General features: G+C 49.4%; 1 protein-coding gene and 1 long non-coding RNA gene across 8 annotated transcripts; one reads left to right on the top strand and one right to left on the bottom strand.

Annotated features, from left to right (window-relative positions):
- Positions 1 to 1,579: 1,579 nt before the first annotated feature.
- LOC134471948 (uncharacterized) lies at positions 1,580 to 8,641 on the bottom strand. Of its 2 annotated transcripts, none has more exons than XR_010041710.1 (2): positions 7,021 to 8,641; positions 1,580 to 6,263 (listed from the first exon to the last, which is right to left on the bottom strand). It is a non-coding gene; the product is annotated as an uncharacterized LOC134471948 (long non-coding RNA). The 2 variants fall into 2 exon arrangements; XR_010041711.1 differs by having other exon boundaries at positions 1,580 to 3,103.
- Gjb6 (gap junction protein beta 6) lies at positions 4,801 to 17,415 on the top strand. Of its 6 annotated transcripts, XM_063232478.1 has the most exons (3): positions 10,332 to 10,451; positions 10,619 to 10,771; positions 15,910 to 17,415. In XM_063232478.1, the coding sequence occupies exon 3, from the start codon at positions 15,925 to 15,927 to the stop codon at positions 16,708 to 16,710; it is 786 nt and encodes a 261-aa protein (XP_063088548.1). In that variant the 5' UTR covers positions 10,332 to 10,451; positions 10,619 to 10,771; positions 15,910 to 15,924; the 3' UTR covers positions 16,711 to 17,415. The 6 variants fall into 6 exon arrangements, with proteins under 6 accessions (XP_063088550.1, XP_005007069.1, XP_005007068.1 ...); XM_063232480.1 differs by lacking the exons at positions 10,332 to 10,451; positions 10,619 to 10,771 and adding an exon at positions 4,801 to 4,824; XM_005007012.4 differs by lacking the exons at positions 10,332 to 10,451; positions 10,619 to 10,771 and adding an exon at positions 8,741 to 8,927.
- The last annotated feature ends 858 nt before the right edge of the window (positions 17,416 to 18,273 follow it).

Raw genomic sequence — 18,273 nt, 5'->3', positions numbered from 1 at the left:
TCATGTAGGCAAACAGTGGTTCACAGTGCTCCTGACCTGTCTGTCAGTGTGCAGCCCCCCAAACTCAGGAGTGTTCGTGGAGTGACCCATGCTGTTTTGGTTACTTTTCTCTCATTGCTTAGATAAAATATCTGACACCCAAAATGAAGGAAGGAAAGGTGTGTTTAGTTTATGGTTTGTGGAGGTTTCAGTCCATACTCAGCTGGCTTCAAGGCTGGGTGGCGTGGCACAGGGGCAGCATTTATGGCAGTGGAAAGAGACAAGAATTAGAAGAGCAAAAGGAGTAAAGTATCCCCCTTCCCTCCCTTATACTGTATGCCAGCTCTGCTCCTGGACAGGTACAGCATTCACATCACCAATCCCAGCGCTAGACAAAGACCCAATCACAAACACTAAACTCAGCCACCTCCATGACTGCATGAGGCTTGGGGGCATCAAACACAAACCATGCTACATTGCTTTCCCAACACCAGCTGGAATAACACCAGTTCTGGGACATAATCCATGTCATCAGCTTTCAGAAAGCCTGATCTTTCCTGACTCTGAAATAAGAGATTACGCAGGCAATTGTCTTAGCTGGGCCAAGTTTTAGATTGATTCAAAAAAGAAACAATGAGATACGCTAAAGCAGAGGACCACATCTGCCTGAATTCTTTCAGTTCTAGGGCTTTGACACAGACACCTAAGAGGATAAGTAGTGTAGGTAAAATCTTACAAAGGGCAGAGAGGGTTCAGCAACTGAGCCGAAGGCAGGTTGGATTCTGCAAAGATAGTGATGCCTCGGTTCACAAACTTGATTCTTTCCACAATCCTGATTACAAACCAGATTGGGAAAGAATCAAATTCAATTATTGGGTTTCGTGTTCAATTTTCTTGTGGGAAAATTTGATACAGTTCTCTGCACAAAACTGTGGAAAGAATTAGATTGTGAATCGAAGTACCATTTCCTGGCTTGCCTCTGAGCTCTTTTCTTGAATGAGCATTTCATAGATGGATAACTGCCTGAATGCACTTTGCTCTTCATAAAACAGTCAGTGCTTTGGGAAATTCTATCTTAAAAGTGGGGTATGAATGTTGACAGAAGTTTTAGAATGGCCTGTCTCTGGGTCTGCTTGCTTCCTTTTCTTTGTTGATTTGCAATAAAAATATGAAGCCCTCACCCTTCTAACAAGCTACAACATGGAAACTGTAATTATACAACCCTGTTTATGGAGCCCAGAGCAGCCTTCGCTACAAAGACAGAAGTGAAAGGAGGAACAACAATTATTGGCAGGTTCTGAAAACCAGAGAGACAGCAGCCTGATGCTTCCTAGTTCAGCCTGCCTCACTCACCCATTTATCTAATACGAGCTAAGCATAAAGCATCTAACTGTTCAAACACAGTGGCACCTTGGTGCATGAATCTAATTCTTTCCATGATTCCAGATTTACCCATAAGGTCAACACTGTACTATCCACTGAATTTGATTCCGTTCTTGTTCAATTCAGTTTGTGACCAGAATCATGGAAAGAATTGTTCGTGAACCAAAGTACCACTGTATTTCTTGAATTGTTCAAAGAGAAAATGCAGGAAACAATGTAATAGAGAACATGTTTATTTTGTTTATATATGAAGGGTATTCATTGCGGAATAATCTGCTGTTAATTAACATAAGACCTGAAGCTAAAGAACCAGAGGCTTTTTAAGTTAATAGATGTTATTTTTTACAGCTGTTTTGCATTTACAACTGTTTTACATTTACATTATGCATTTACAGAAACTTAGGCCCATAGTAGAAAGTCCCATGTCCTCCTCCTGTCATCTGCCTATTGCTAACATCTTGCATTAGTGGAACATACTTGTCACAACTGGCTCGCCAACGTGGATACATTATTACTCACTAAGCCCCAGGTTTACACTGCAGCTCTCTCGGTGTGGTACCTTTCCTGTACCATTTACACAAGTGAGCGATGACCGGTGTCCACCATTATTAGATCATCTCACTGTCCACCTGCTCATTCTTCCTCCCCCTACCTTCTGCAGCTAGCTATCTTCCGATTGCTAAGTTTTCCAGAATGCCACATATTGCTAGCATCGCATGGTATGTAGCTCTTTCAGGCTGACTTCTTCTTCCTAAGATTTCTCCACGTCTTCTCCTGGTTCATACCACATTTTTTATTTGCTGGACAATACTCCATTGTAGTGTACCACAGTTTACTCACTCACCTATGGAAGATGTGATAGCTGTTTCCAACAGACGCGGCTGGGGACTGATTGGGGGGGAGGGCAACTCACCCTGGGTCTCAGCTCTGCATCTTGGAGACTCTTAAAGCTGCAACAGCCCCCTTATAAAGTGGGGAGGGCATTGCTCACTTCTCCTTTTGAGATGGTTGGAGAATAGAAGTAATGCCTGACCTATGCGGTATTAATACATGTAAGAAGGTAATATTAGATTCTCATCGCTGAAGGACATTTGGATCTGACAAGGAAGCCAAGAGAAAGAAGGCATTCTTGGTACTGGGACTTTCTTTCTTCTTTCTTTTTTTATTATTATTATTTTTGCTTTGTTTTGTTTTTGAGGCAGGGTCTCACTGATGTTATTTAGGCGGCCTCCGACTTCTGGGCTCATGTGATCCTCCTGCCTCAGCCTCCTGAGTATCTAGGATTACAGACATGGACCATCATGCTGCCATATTTGCTGGAATGTTTAAGGAAAATTTTAAATAAGGAACCTGGCTGTGTGGGAAGCTCAGCTCTCAGTCCCTCAGCTTCTTCCCCCATTCTTACACTCATTTCCCACCAACACCCAGAACCGACTGCCAGAGCAGTTTCAGACTCGCTGCAGATTGAGTGAGGACCCCAGAGCCAAGGACCAAGGCCACCCAATGAACCCCAGCACCATGCAGTAAACGTACTGTGACTGATGTAAGAGAAATCTCAAGTGTGGAAGTCTCCCCTGAGAAGAGCTCTGACCTCACAACAGAGGTGGAAAGTGGGTTACTGACACAGCTTACCTGGAGAGCGTGGGTGCAGCTCAGGGATAGGGCACTTGCCTGGCCCGTGCAAGGCCCAGGTTCCACACCAGCAATCTTGCACACAGACAGACACACACAGACACACCACCTGGAAACAGAGGAGAATCCAGGGTTGACTTAAAATATGTGGCCGTTTTTTACTGACTGCTGCACCAGCATCCTTAGCTCCTGTCTTCAGGTCTTTGGTTCAGACCAACCCCACTGTGCCGTGTGCAGCTCACACCCTGGTGACACACACATGCTGACACTGTCAGCTGTCCTACAGTGAGACTGATCCCTTCGAGAAAGAACAAGGAAAAGAAGCAAACAAAACTCAGTGCTGGGCTTGGTAGTGCACACCTGTGATTCCAGCACTCTGGAGGCTGAGGCAGGAGAATTGTCATGAATTCAAGGCCAGCCTGAATTGCACAGCAAGACCCTGTCTCAGGGAAAGAAAAAATTTCAATACAAAAAGTTCATTGTTCTAAAAGGATGCTTTCGTAGTTAATGAATTTGCCATCTATTGGCAGGTAATTTATTTACAAAGGGCATACTCATAAGCAAGTATCTCCAATATAGTCTTATTATTAGAAAAAATGATACAGATAATCATACTCAAATAGTCCAAGCCTCTAGTTTATTCTTAATCTTTTTATGTAATAAATGTACCACATTAGTTGCAGGAAAAAATTGAAATGACTTGTATAATCACCTGTAACAGATCAGTGACTGTGGGTATTCCTTTGCATGCACAAAATCAGTCTAACAAGTCTCCTCGCTGCCTCTAGGGGGCTGCGGACCCGGAAGCTTCGCATGTGGTGAGGATCAGTGAGCACTGGCTGAGGGAGCAGCAAGGCACTCCGAGGTTAATTCTAAGTCTGACCTTGACAGCCCATGGCACCCGGATGCTTGGGCCCACGCCAGTCTAGACGGCCCTGTGCCGCACCTCTTAGCTGTGACTAACCGTTCCATCTAAGTGGAGCAGCGTGTCCTCCCTGACGTGGGCGAAACTCACCCAGCCAGCTGAAGTCCACGGGAGGGCAGGCTGCGCCCTGAGGTCCCTGAGGATGAGGGACCTCTGTACCAGAGTGCTCTAGTCTGCCCTGAATCACCAGCTCCTCCCTCGGTCCCCAGCCAGTCCTGCAGATGTCTGATTTGCCAGTTCCCTAAGATGAGTTCTCTGCACATACACACACACACACACACACACACACACACACACACACACTTCCTCTGGGTTCTGCATCCCATGAAAGCTCTGGCTCACTATGCGCCACCCTAGAAAACTGTCCTGACCCGTCAGCACGGCCACCACTGCCTCCCCACACCTCGGCTTTCAGAACCAGGTCCCAGAACCAGGCAGCCCAGAGCCGGAACAGCTTCCAAGAACTCCAGGGCGACAGTGTCGGTCCACCCTGCATGTGGACAGAAAGCGAAAGTGACATACAGAGGCCACTGACCCGTGACAGGACAGCATTTTGCATGTTTGAGTCCACAGTCCCTGTGCTTGAGGCCCAGTGGCTGCGACTGACGGACAGACTGCTGCCTGTACTAGGTGAGATGGTTCGTTAAGTGAGGACTGAAGAACCGAGCCATCCCTGGGCCTGAATTCAGCTCGGAGAACTCACTCTTCCACCCGGCAGCTGTACCCTGGCTCAGTCCCACTCACACTACACAGAGCGGCTGTGTGGCAGTAACGGCCTTCAGTGTGAGGTGGCCGTGGTGGGGTTCAGAAGGGCAGCAGTACAAAGACAAATAAGGGGCTCTGTCACCACACCTGTGAGGAGCTGAGGAGCGACCTGCAAGGGGGCAGAGCAGTGTGCGCTGGAGGTAAGGCGGGACGGGAGGCCTGTGACATGTTGGGGGGTGTCAGGGAGAGTCAGAAGCTGATCTCAGGCTGGAAAAGGAAGTTGGGGGCTTTGGGTACTTGGGAACAGAGGAACAGGGGTAATCAGGGAACGTCTAGCTGAGCAGAGACCCTCAAATCTGGATCTCCCAGGTCCCACCAGCTTTCCACTGCATGTCACAGGAACATTTAGCTGCAGCCCAGGGCAGGGTCACCACCGCAGCAGCCTGAGTTGGCCCCTTTGGTCAGTGTGTCTGCTGGGCTGGAGCATGCACCACTGGGCCAGCTCAGGAGGCAGATCCAGTCTGATTCAGCGGTGTCCCTTCCCGGTGGTGACTGCACCAGATGTGCCTCTGCTTCTGGTTCCCTGCACTGCCACCGGGAAGGCCACTTTATTTAGCCTCCCGTCCTCCCGCAGCCCCAGAGGCTGCTTTATGGGCCCCTTGCGCAGTAGGCTCTCACTGCCACTGTGTTTGCAGTTTGTGACAAAATGAATGGTCTGCAATGTGGCAAACCCCGTCAGCATAGGACAGAGCATCCACCTCATGGAAACCATCTGCACCGGGCAAAGGCATAACGGCTGTGACCGCATCTGAAGAGATTCTGTGCAACTTGCAGAAGGACCACCTGCTGTGGGACCAAGACTAACCCACGTCCCTTGGCTCACAGTCCCGGAGCCCTCAAGGCCCACATCCAGATGCAGGCAGGTGTCACGATTCTGATCCCAAGACGGGGACTAAGCACTTCTAAGCGTGGATCAGAAACAGGTGGCTGAGGAGTGCAGTGGGACCCAGCGCACCCTCTTATAAGGAGCCTCTGGTCCCAATCACCTCTGAAAGTTCCCCGCTCTTCCTACTCTCGTGGCAGTGAGTTTTGGGAAGAACATTGGAGCTACCACAAGCAGTCAGAACACACTTGCTCTTAATGAGCACAAAGTTCATGAATGTCTCCATGTTCAGTTTCAGCCAACTGCTGCCCATCCAGGGTCCTCATGTCCTAGTGAGTCTCAGTACTGACTTGCAACTGGTGTTCTGATCCCAGATTTCTGTCCCTCAGGACGGATTCTCCCCTGCAGTCATCAGCCTGTCTCCTTACACACACTCACCCACACACCATGTTCACCCAGCAGCCACCTGCCATTCCCGGATGCTCCAGCCACTGTGCTCCACAGCCAGGCACTGAGGCTTCCCCCAGAATCTCCACCTCACCCCAACCCCTGCAGAATAGTTGCTGTTCTGTCTCATTCACCGTTGTGTTGTGAAGTGATATCGCGTGTGATAGAAGATACACTCTTCTATAACCAGAAGGAAGAGTCACACTAAGTCAGCACAGCACCTTCCTTTAAAGACACAAAAATGCCACCCACGAACGTATATTGACCTGAAGAAGTTACTGGTACATTAGTGAAGAAACCTTTGAAGTACTGGAAAGCAAAAAATAAAAAAAAATAAGGTAAACACAAATTAAAGAATTATATATACATATTAGAACAATCTCAACCCCAATGGCATACTTTGATTCGAGTATGAAAGGTGAAACTTTAAGAGCTAAGCGTTGCGTGCAGTTCAGAATCAAGCGGTCAAAAGGAGAGTCCAGCCCTTGTCTGGGAATGACCCTGCCTTTGAGTGATAATACCAGACTCTTCTCAGAGCAATTCAGTTCTCAGGCCGCCATGGTTGATGAAAGAGCCTCACGTGGTATCCTCCCAGTAGGACACTGACCCTGAGGTCAGCAGCAGGCTGGTACGGGACTACACTGGCCTCTCCACTGGCCTTCCCACCAAGGGCACAGCAGGCAGGTGTCCTGTCAGAAACCGCTGCAGCAGTGGCATTGCGGCAGAGCACCCAGCCTCTCTGGGTCATGGCTTGGTTTCTGGGCCTGCACTGTGGATAGCCATGGTGCTATTTTCTGTCCCTCACTGAGGATGCCTCTGGCTTGAGTGGGGTGGGGTGCCTCTCTTATGTGGCAGCTCCTTTCCCTCATGGCCTAAGCATTTTGAGAGCCTGCACAATGCTCTATACTTCTGTACAGCTTCCATTCTGTTGCACAGAAGGCATCTGACTGACTGTAAAACATGGTGGAACTACTCTTCTCATCTGCATCAGGCAGATGGCTTCTGGTAGCATCTGCAGTTAATCCACTCAACAAATACTTCTTGAATTCATTCCTGCAAGAAATACCTGCTACGACTCCAGAATGCATTATGCTGGAAATCACAGCCAGGGAGTCTCTCAGCAAGTTATCTTGGTCAAGTAAGAAGATGGAGAAGAGCAGGTACAGTGGTGCGGCAGTGCAGGGCTCTACAGACCAGCTGATTCCAGGGTGGAGAGTGGGCTGGATGAGCCTGGAGCAGCTTACAGTGGCAGACAGAAAGTGTGGGGCCGGGGGGGATCTGAAAATGGAAAGGAGCCAAATGAAAGCTGTCACCAGCCAAAGTCGAACGGCAAAATAACGAACTTAATATTGTGCTGCACCTGAAGCATAAAATAAACATTCATAAGTCCTTGCTGGCATAAAAACTCATTGACTAAACTGGGTGAAAGATCACTCCCATGTTAGAAGACCAATGGTGATGATGCACCCCTCGCCCTGAAGTGTGGGGGAGGAGAGGGGCTCACAATGTGAGAAGTGGGAGACCTGACAGGCCCTGCCCCAGCCAGTGAACATCAGGAGCAGGCTGTGCTAGTTCCAGCATGTGCCTCTGACAGGGAGAATGAGATGAGAAGGGGGTTCTCCGGGGTCTCTCTCTCAAAACACGTAGTTCCATCCCTAGGGAGCCATCGGACAAACCCCTGCTGAGGGATACCCTACCGCGTAGGTCTCTACCGTATGGGCTTTTTACTGAGTGCACTTTTATGTCAAAGGTGCACACTCTCCTCAGGGCCTCTAAGACCCTGTCAAGTTGGAGCTGAAGGCCTGGGTGACCAGCTGCAGGTCCCTCTTGAGGGGAGGGCACAGGCCAGGCAGGCCAGGCAGCAGGTAGGGTCTCTCCTCCATGTAAAGGTGAGAGAGGCCACTTAGAAAAGGCAGAGATTTTCAAAAAAGCACATTTGCCCTTCCCTCAGACCTTCTTGGACTGCAGACCCCACTTCACACATCCTAGACCTATAAAACATGTGATGTCATCACTAACATGCAGACAGAAGGTATTGCTCTGGCAAATTTCTTGTCACCACTTACAAGCAGGACCGTCCACTTCTTGATTTCAGAATATCGTGACACTGCTCAGTGCACAGCAAAGCAATAACTGCTCCTGAGTGCTGCCCTGCCTGGCACATGAGCTCAGAACAATCCGCTCACCACTGCAGATGCCTTTGGATCCTAAGAATAACATGTTTAATCCATTTTTCAGTTTAGCAGTGAACATCTCATCAAATCTGCAATTTCATGAAGTCCACATTTAATTTCTGCCACAACGACCAGAGCAGTGAAGACTGAACAATGATATTAAATGTCAAGATACAAATGAGAAGATAAAAAGCCCACACCTTGGCTTCTGTTGATAATCTAAACAAGGAAAGAGATACCCTGCTGGGCTGAGGTGGGCCTCCTGAGCAGTACTGACATTCCTGTCCTGACTGGGCCCTAGGGCAGCTTCCACGGGTCCAGTCCGAAATGCACAGCCTCACAAAGCCTTTTGCTGTCTTTGCGAGGAACCAGCTGCCCGAGTGACATCACAGCACACTGTGGAAAACCAAAAGCCATTTCCAAGATTTGCTGTGCTGGTTGAGCTCTATTAAAGAATGCAGTCATGGTGATGGAACAAACAGCACCAACTACGCGCGCCTTTCTTACTGCAGGAACGCAAGAATGAAAAGCCTGAGCTGGTTATCACACCCAGAAAAGTTTACAATCTGCTTAGAAAAACCATTTGCCAGATGGAGGGAACCAAGAGACAGATACACTGAGATCCACTGTGGAAGTCAGAGGAGGAACTGGGGACGGGGCTCCACGTAGCTCGTGTCGGCTTCGTGTTTTCCCACCTCTGTGTTCAAGGCCGTTCAAGGGACCCCGCCTCCACCACCCTGCCAAGCAGTCCTTAGCTTGCCTGGCTCCCTGAGAACCTTGCGCTTGGAGTGTTTCGAAGGTGGGACTTAACATCCTTTAGCTCAAGCCCCGTGACCTGGAGACGTTTCAGGGGCCCCATTCGGGACGGAACCCGACCCCACGTCACGTTTAACCTCGAGCCACTTTGTGGAGCAAGCGCGTCGCGCGCCCCTCGCCGCGCAGGTCGGCCGGCACCTCGGGCCGGGCCCTGGCTGCTCCCCACGCCCCGCCGGGACCCGAGGGACCCCCGGGAGGCGGCCCGGGGTGCTCGGGGAGGCGGGAAGGCTGGGGCGCGGCCAGGGCCGGAGGGGCGCGCACCCCGCCGCCCGCACCGCGCCTGGGGACCCGGGCCCGCGCCCGCCCGGAGCTGCCCGGCCGGCCCGGCCCGCGCCCCGCCCCGAGGCCCCCGGCCCCGCGGCGTCAGGCAGAGGCGGGAGGACGCGGTTAAAAGGCGCCGCAGGTGGCAGCGGCCGCTCCGCTGTGCTGGCCGAGCTCCGGAGCCCAGGGCGCCGCGGCGCGCAGGTGAGCGGACGCCGAGGCAGGGCGGTCTCCCCTGCCGGGCCGCGGGGCTCGATCCCCGCCCGGCGCCCCCGACCCGACCCGACCCGACTCGACGACCCGACCCGACCCGGCCCGGCCCTAACCCTAACCCGCACGACAGGTTCTGGGCGCGGCACCGTGGGAGGGTGCCGGCGGGAGCCCGCGGCCTTTCGCCCGCTTCCTCGCGGCCGCCGGGTCCTGCGCTCTGCAGTCTGAGGCGGGCGCAGAGCGAGTTGGGGTGCCGGGCGCGACCCAGGGCCAGCAGCCGGCGCTGCGTGGAGGTCGGGGCCTCGTGGCTGGAGGATGCGAAGCCCTGACTGCGAGCCGGGGAGTCGCCGGGCCTAGCGGAGGCGGGTCGGGTGAGTGCGGCCGGCCAGCGCCGGGCTGTGACCCCCCAGGGGTGCGGGCGCCCTCCGTGTCCCCAGGAGGGAGCGGGCGGTCAGCCGTGCCCGGGGCGAGGACACGCCCTCTTGGTCTCCTCTGCCGGGCCTGATGCTTTCCTTGTCCCAGTTTTAGCAGAATCTAACCAGTGTTCTGGAAGAAAATGTCCTGCCCAGATGCAGCCTCCTTAGAATTGCAGGATGCCGCTCGGAACAGCGCCTGCGGAGAGCTTTGTGGCTTGTTGGATCAGGCAGAGCCTTTGGGGGTGTTGTTGGGACCCTGCCCGGCGGCGGGCGAGGGGAGGTAGTGAAGACCGGAGGCCCAGCCGCGAAGAGCCCCCTCGCTGCCCTGCAGGCCTTAAAACCCAGAAGACTCGGTGCAGTTCTCTTGTTCTGCTAGTGGGGTTTTTGGTTTTTTTTTTTTTTTTAAGACAAAAAAATAATCTGATACAGGTAACGGTGCCTTTATTCTCTCTTTCTTACCTTTTTTCTTCTGTGTTATGAAACCTAAGAAGGAAAAGGACCAGATGAGGTCTGCCCAACCGAGTTCAGAGACTGGAAAGAAAGTTCTAGCCTGCGTCTCCCCACACATCTGTGAATCCAGCAGAGTGTTCCGGGAGCTGCGAGTAGTCAGTGATTATTAGGTTAGATGTTGAACAAAATCGGGGAGCATTTTGACTCGATTTTTTGGTCAGGGGGACCACGCTGTCACAGGTGAGGGTTCCTGAGGGGGCCTGGCAAGTGTCCGGTCTCACTTTGGTGCCTGAGAGCAGCACAGGGTCTCAGGAGCTGTTTTTCTCTTTCTTCCCAGGGTTATTGAAGTGTAGTGGAGTTTAAATGTTTGGAAAGCACAGAAGGGTGCCCGAATGAGCAGACAGGGCAACAGATTATCCAGTGCAAGAAGCTGAACTTAACAGAAATTGTTTTTGTAACTCTTTGAATTCTAAAAAGGAGTAAGAAGCATGTAAGTCTATGAACTTTCTGCTTTTATATTTAAACTCATATGCAGAAAAACAAGCCTCATTTTCATTGAATCCATTCCGAAGACATGAGTTTCGTGTCCATCCTCACCCTTTGTCATAGTTTTGAAAGCCCTGCTGCTGACGTTTTGCATCATTGCATTTGAAAATCGACTGTCAGGTCCTTCCTTGGATGACCTCAGATTTCTGGAGACAAAAGACATTGATTCTCCTAGATGAAAGGATTTTAGAGTTTGTTGGGGTTTTTTTTTTTTTTCCTTCTTTTTAATCCATTTACTCAAACTTTGCTGTGTTTCTTTTGTAATGCTCAAGTGAGCCTGAGATTTAGGAAGGGTATTCAGAGCTGACTGGGAGGAGGAGAATGGGAAAAGATCTAAAGAACACCTTTGATTTTTTTGCATGTGTTTGAAAAATGAAGCATTAAGAGACAACAGTACCCACACTTGCCCCGTAACGGTACCGGGGATGATGAGAAACTACCCACCTAACCCAGGAGGTTCACTTAATGAACATGCGTGGGAGACGTTAAAAGAAGGTGACAATGTTTTTTGCTCCACAGATGACATCCTTGTGGCTTCTGGAGGTAGAGCCTAGGTTGACAGCTGAGTTGGCACTGTGCGATGCTGACTTCCAGGCAGGATGCAGGGCAGGGGGAGAAGGTCCAGAGCCCCCAAGAGGGACCTGCTGTCTCCGTCCAGGCCTGCCATGCCTAGCATCCTAGGACGCAGGCTCGGGGTGCAGTGGGTTGTGTCAGGCCACCCTTCATCTGCACAGTCCCCAGATGACACTGTGGGGAGTGGGTCTTCTTGCTGAATGACACTGAAAAGGTCATTGAAAGGGGCGCACAACTATCTAGAGAAAAAAGGACCCTTTCCACTCAGCTTGTGCTGTAAGCTTTAGGCCTTTAGTTGGATTCTATCTTCAGTGTAATTAAAATGGCATTGTTCAACCAGTTATGATTAGATTCTTAAATAAAAAGGTTTTAATCAATCAAGAAACTACACTATTGTTAGAATGCCCATGGGCTTAAGTGATTTGAAGGAAAGAACAATTGATCTTCATAAGGCTGAAGAAGTCAGTCACTCTGGTCCAGATGGGGTGGTTCATCCTGTAATACCAGCAACCTGGGAGGCCGGGAAGGAGGATCCAAAGTTTGAGCCCAGCCTGGCCAAGACCTTGTCTCAAAAATTAATAAAATAAAGGAATGTAGCCTAGCACAAAGGACCTGGGTTCAATCCACAGTACTACCAAAAAAAAAGTCCTCCAAAGTAAGATAAGATCACTGTGTTACTTATATTTAGGACGTGGCTTTAATACAGTATTAAGAATCTGGCATGGAGTTACTCACAGTAATTAAATGTGCCTTGAAACTAGATACAATTACTTTCTTAAGCTTAAATGTAAACACTTTCTTATAGGGTAAGGTATTTGCTCCAACAAGGAGCTAGGAAGGTACCAGGGAAAACCTTTCTGGTTTACAGAGCAGGAGTTGTTTCCTTTTTAGTAAAGGAACAAAAAAAGAAAAACAAAAAAACTCCTTCATTTGGCCCAGCCTGTAGAAGCCTGAAAGCAACAAGAGATTCTGTTTTCTGATGTTCAAAAGGGTGCAAATGGGTGCAGTGGTTTTAGAAAGTAATTTGAAACGAAAGACAGTTTCACCGCAAGCCTTGGGCCTCTGATCTTCCTTAAGCAAAGTATTGATGAACCCTAACCTGCAACGCCCCCCAATGTGTGTTTTCATAAAGAAAACCTGAAGCCCAGGTACCCGGGGCCCACTGTGGTCGCTCCCCACCCTGGCCAGGTGCCCCTGCCCACAGCACTGCTGGTAGCAGGAGTAGTGAGGAGCCAGTGTCCTTGGGAAACGTGAAACTTCAGCGACTGTCACCTCCATCCTCCTGCAGCTCCTATGGGCGAGCAGCCAGACCTTCCCAGGGCTGCAGCCCTGTGTCCAGGAGTGTGGGGCTCAGTACCCTGATGGCTGTGGCTGTGAGGGGCACTGTCCTTTCAGCGAGTGACATGCAGGAAGGACACCCAGGGCTTCACAGGTGACTGCTCCAAGAATGACATCCCCAGACCGAGAAACAGAAGGTGTTTCTCTGTCCGGAAACATGGATTAGGGTCCCTGACAGCTTTGGAGCAGCCCCTTTAGAGCCCATGTCAGAGATGGGGAGGGTAGAAGTAGCCGGTCCTCCCAGGCCATTTCTGCTGTTGTAGGTAGCAAGGCCTTGGTGGATCTTGCAGGAAGATGCCTTGGATCCATGTGGATTCGTCGCCTTGGGGGACTCTAGGCTACACACTTGTACCAGGTTTAACCAGGTACCAGGTCTAACCTCATTTTTCATCTTATTTTTCTAGGCATCGTATTTTTCTTCCTTTAAAGATAAAAGTAAAATTACTGATTTCCAGTGTCAAAGTCAGGGAGCATGGTGAAACAGATTATTTTTTGGTCAGCTTAGGAAGCTGGGACCAGTATTCTTGTGAGGAAATCGTGACGCTTTGGCCTCTTCTGTGACTTTAGAATTCTTTCAGGTCCTGTTGCCTTTGACACCTTGATCCATTTGCTTACTTTCTGGAAGGGCAGGTGGCTGGTGACGGTGATGGCAGCTGAACATGTTCAGGCAGGGAAGTGACAGAAAACACAGGAAACAGCCCTTTTACCTGCCTGAGAGTTTAAATTCCACAGGCTTTGAAGAGTGTGGGAGAATGCAGAGTTTTTATTTGATAAACCAAAAACCTGCAGAATAAGCAGGTGTGGGGGCAGACTGCAATGGGAGATGTTGATCACTGAGCGAAAACCACCTTCTCTTAAACAGGACGGCCCCTCAGGGAACCAGAGGTTACACATGATAAAGGTCAAGATGCAGAGTTTTGCACCCTGGCTGACCACTTGAAATGCTTCTGGGATAGAAAGACAACAATTAGGGCAATATATTTTCATGGCTTTCATCAGGGACTCAGAATTAATTTTATAATTAGTATTTAAAATGAGTTTTAAAACTCAGCGGTACGTTGCTGCGGGCATTGAGAGTCTCTGGGTCATGGAGTGCGTAGAATGTGAATGGCAAGGTTTGATAAATAGATCTGCAGTCCAGCGCCTCCAGAGGCCGCTGCCCGGTGAGCGCCCTCTGCGCAGCCCGACAGAGCTCACCAGCCTTGGTGAGACAGGAGACGCTTGGAGGACTGAGAAGCCACAGCTCTAGAAAGCCGATGTCATTTTTCTCAGCTTTTAAAACAAATCCAGATCCCCACAGCGCAGCCTCCTTCGCTAGAGAGCTCCTCTTCCCCTGCTGCTCCTCTAGTGAGATGCGGGGCTCTGGTCCCAGACCCCCATCAGTTCACACCACTGCAGATCCCTCGGGCCACTGACCGTGCCAGTGTCATGGTTATTTTACCCAGCACTTTCAGAGAGATGCCATGGGGCAGTTTTAGAACTTTGCTAGGGATTGAACAGAAAGTTCTCCGGCTCACACACATAGACTTTGTCTTCTTTTAGAGATCAGGGTATTTGTCTTTCTCTAGACATTGAGGCACTCTGTGATTCCAAATAATAGTATTCTGCCTACGGAAATCTTTCAAAAGTTGAAAATAGAATTCTCATAGGATTCAGAAATTCCATTTCTGAATACATGAAAAATGAATGTAGGATCTCAAATATTTATAAAGTCTTTTCATAGCAGTGTTATTCACAATAGCCAAAAGGTGGAAGTAACACAAGCAAGGGTCCACTGACAGGTTGAACAGATACGCAAAATGCAGTAAACCCACTTGGTGGAATATTACATAGCCTTAAAAAGGAAGGAAGTTTTGAACATGAATGAACCTTGAGGACTTTATGATGAATAACAAAAACTAATCACAAAAAGGTGACCTCTGATTTTATTACGTATGATATACCTAGAGTGGTAAAATCACAGGCACAGAAAACAGGCAGATGACTGTGAACAGATGGGGAAGACAGACTGAAGAATTATTATCCAATAGGTGCAGAACTTTCACTGGGAACATGAAAAGACTGCAGATGTGTCTCACAGCAAGGTAAATGACTTAACACCACTAACTGGACATTTAAACTAGTTAAGGGGGGAAATGTTAGGCCTATTTTACCCCCAATAAAACTTTAAAAAAATACTTTAGTATTAGAAAAGTCCATGAAGCTTCTAGAATATGGGGGTGGGGTGCTGGCCCCATTTGCAAACTTTCTGAGCTCTAACATTTAGTTCTTTAGAGAACGAAGACTACGGTTGGTCTCACAGTGTAGGCTGTGGCTCAACACCTCTGTTGTACTTGGAGAAGTCATTTCTTTAGAAAGGTTTATTTTGGATAATGCAGGGGCTGGAGGTATAGTCTAGGGGTGGAGCCTTGCCTAGCATGGGTGAGGCCGTCACCCCAAAAAGAATTTCTGTATTTTATTGGTTCTCAGTTAAAGTTATACCATGTGACTGAAGGATGAGCCGCTGCTTTTTCACTTTCGTCTCAGCTATGTTGTTTTTAAGACCCTGACTTTTATGTGTGTGTGGCTTTGGAGTCTGTTTTTGTTTTGGGTTGTTTCAGCTCGCGGGGCACTTTCGCTTTCCTGAAGTCATTGCTCTGGATTTGGACCGCTCCGCTCAGGGCAGGAGACTTGTTCTCTGTCCAGTGGCTTTAAAATCTTTTTCGTGTGCCAGGGAAGTCAGAGGATGTCGTTCTAAGGGTGACTATGTTGGCTTAATAAACCATTGAATCAGTACAAACTACCGTGGAAGTTCTGTGAGCCCTTGCGTAGGGCCAGCCCAACATGCATATGTAACATATTCATGTAGTGATTGCAAGACAGCGTAGACACAAATCTGTTTACCTGTGGTCCTCAGTTAATGGAATACAGCTACCTAACCTGTAATCATCCAGAAGTCAGTTCGATCAAGATGATCTTAAACTTTCCTCCCAAAACAGTTATTTCTGGTCAAAAGCAACAGAATATTCAGAATGAGCCTTCCTTAGTAGAAAACCTCCTACTAGTGGCCTGGGAGGTTACACTGCACAGAATCTCAGCCTAATCTAAAACAGATGTGCCTGGATCGGCAGTGTCCCTGTGATACCATTTTATCAGCCAAAGGCCTAACCTCGCTCCTTTTTGTGTGCTTAGGGATAAACCGGCACCATGGATTGGGGGACACTGCACACTGTCATCGGGGGTGTGAACAAACACTCCACCAGCATCGGGAAGGTGTGGATCACCGTCATCTTCATCTTCCGAGTCATGATCCTCGTGGTGGCCGCCCACGAAGTGTGGGGCGACGAGCAAGAGGACTTCGTCTGCAACACTCTGCAACCCGGCTGCAAGAATGTGTGCTATGACCACTTCTTCCCGGTGTCGCACATCCGGCTGTGGGCCCTGCAGCTCATCTTCGTGTCCACCCCAGCACTGCTGGTGGCCATGCACGTGGCCTACTACAGACATGAAACCACACGCAAGTTCCAGCGCGGGGAGAAGAAGAACGAATTCCGAGACTTGGAGGACATTAAAAGGCAGAAGGTGCACATCGAGGGCGCTCTGTGGTGGACCTACACCAGCAGCATCTTCTTCCGAATCGTCTTCGAAGCCGCCTTCATGTATGTGTTCTACTTCCTCTACAATGGGTACCACTTGCCCTGGGTGCTGAAGTGTGGCATTGAGCCCTGCCCCAATCTTGTCGACTGCTTCATTTCCAGGCCCACCGAAAAAACCGTGTTTACCATTTTTATGATTTCTGCGTCTGTGATTTGCATGCTGCTCAATGTGGCCGAGTTGTGTTACCTGCTGCTGAAAGTATGTTTCAGGAGGTCCCGGAGAGCCCAGCCTCAAAGAAATCACCCCAACCACGCCCTAAAGGAGAGTAAACAAAATGAAATGAATGAGTTGATTTCAGATAGTGGTCAGAATGCAATCACAGGTTTTCCAAGTTAGGCATTTCAGGGTGACTCCTGAGAAAGCGTTTGTGTTCCCTGGGGGCAGAGATAACCTGAAAATTCCTTTTGTGGGCTGGACAGTTTATCTTTATAAGTGACTTTCACAATAGGTAGATAGCTGAGCTCACTCTGTAGCATACACGTGCCATTCCTGTGCAGCATAGGCAAACACATGGTCCATCCCTGAAAACAAAGCACCTGGTGATGACTAAGCCCCAAGCCACTTAGCAAGTTCCCTCTGCATGGCCTGTCTGACCTAGTGGGTATGTCTTCAAATTTTATATAACCTGTTGTTGATAAAGAGCAGTTATCTAAAAATTGATACTTTTATTAGTAAAATATATTTTTATAGGGTTGAATATCTTAGTTGTGACTTTGGATTTATGTATTTTTATAATGACCTGCCTTCCTTACCTAGGAAAATATTCAATATTAGTTTTAGAAGTATACCACAAGCATCTAAATTTTGAACTTTCAAAGGGTCTGTCTTGTCAATATTGCTTTGCATTGTCTCTTGACAAACCGCTGAAGGGTCACGATACTGTTACAGTGGAAAGTGTTTGTTATGCAATATATTTTTACGTCTTCTGGAGGGAGATAGTGCTGTGCGGAAGTGGGACACGATTATACACGAGCCTGTTTGTCAGTCATTGTGAACAGAGGTGTGGGTGTGGCCACCCCAATAAAGCTGGGCCCTTGCTTACCCCTTCTTGTGTGCTGTGGGTTTCTGTTCCTTCCGGGCTGGGGGGGTTCCTGCAGAGGTGTCTGAGCTGCGGCAGGATTCTCACATCCTTCCTCAAATGAGCGTGGGAGGGGCTGGGGGTCCATTCAGCTTTGGTTTGGAGGTAGGATAGGAGTCTTATCTGGCTATTTTAGTCCACTCTGTGTTGCTTTAACCAAATGCCTGAGGCTGAGTGACACAGAGGTTTATTTGTCTCATGGTTCTGGACGTTCCGAGTGTGGCACTGGGGTCTGCTCAGCTCTGGTGCCAGCAGAGGAGGGCATGGGCAGTGCATCCCTGACCTGAGCACCTCTCTAGGCTCCGCCTCTTCAAGCATCGCCCTGGGCGTCACCACACCAGCCAGGCCGCAGGCACAGGGGCCTTGGAAGACACAAGTAACCATGTACTAAAACAGAGCAACAGCCACAGCAAAGCCAGGCACAGAGGCCTCAGGAGCCCACAGTGACAGAGCCACACGCACAGCTCTGCATCCCAGATGGGCTCCTTCCCCAGGGACTCCCAGATGGGGCATAGAGGCCCCGGCGTAGGCATGGCTGAGTCAGTGCAGCTGTTCACTCAGGGGTGATGGGCATGAGCACAGGGTGCACGTCGGGGTGCCTAATGAGGGGCCACTTGAGGGGAAGCAGACACGCATGAGGGCTTGATGTAGCACGCTGGTTCCAAGGGACCTGTTTCAGAATTCCTCTCCAGAAAAAAGCATCATTTTCTTCACACTGTAAAGCAAATCTCAGACTGTCATTTCATCTAGGAATACTTCAGTGTTAGTCCATACAAACCAAAAACTAACGAAAAACGGTTTCATCATCCCTTGTCAGAATT

The sequence above is a fragment of the Cavia porcellus genome, unplaced genomic scaffold (genome assembly GCF_034190915.1).
Source record: "Cavia porcellus strain 051 isolate PalLab524CR breed Dunkin Hartley unplaced genomic scaffold, mCavPor4.1 scaffold_21, whole genome shotgun sequence".
Lineage (NCBI taxonomy): Eukaryota > Metazoa > Chordata > Mammalia > Rodentia > Caviidae > Cavia > Cavia porcellus.
The sequence above is the reverse complement of the archived record's forward strand: the minus strand, read 5'-3'. Positions and strand labels throughout refer to the sequence as shown.

Bases quoted from the DNA above. Each gene is read 5' to 3' on its own strand.
- Gjb6 (XM_063232480.1), top strand. From the start codon at position 15,925: ATGGATTGGGGGACACTGCACACTGTCATCGGGGGTGTGAACAAACAC.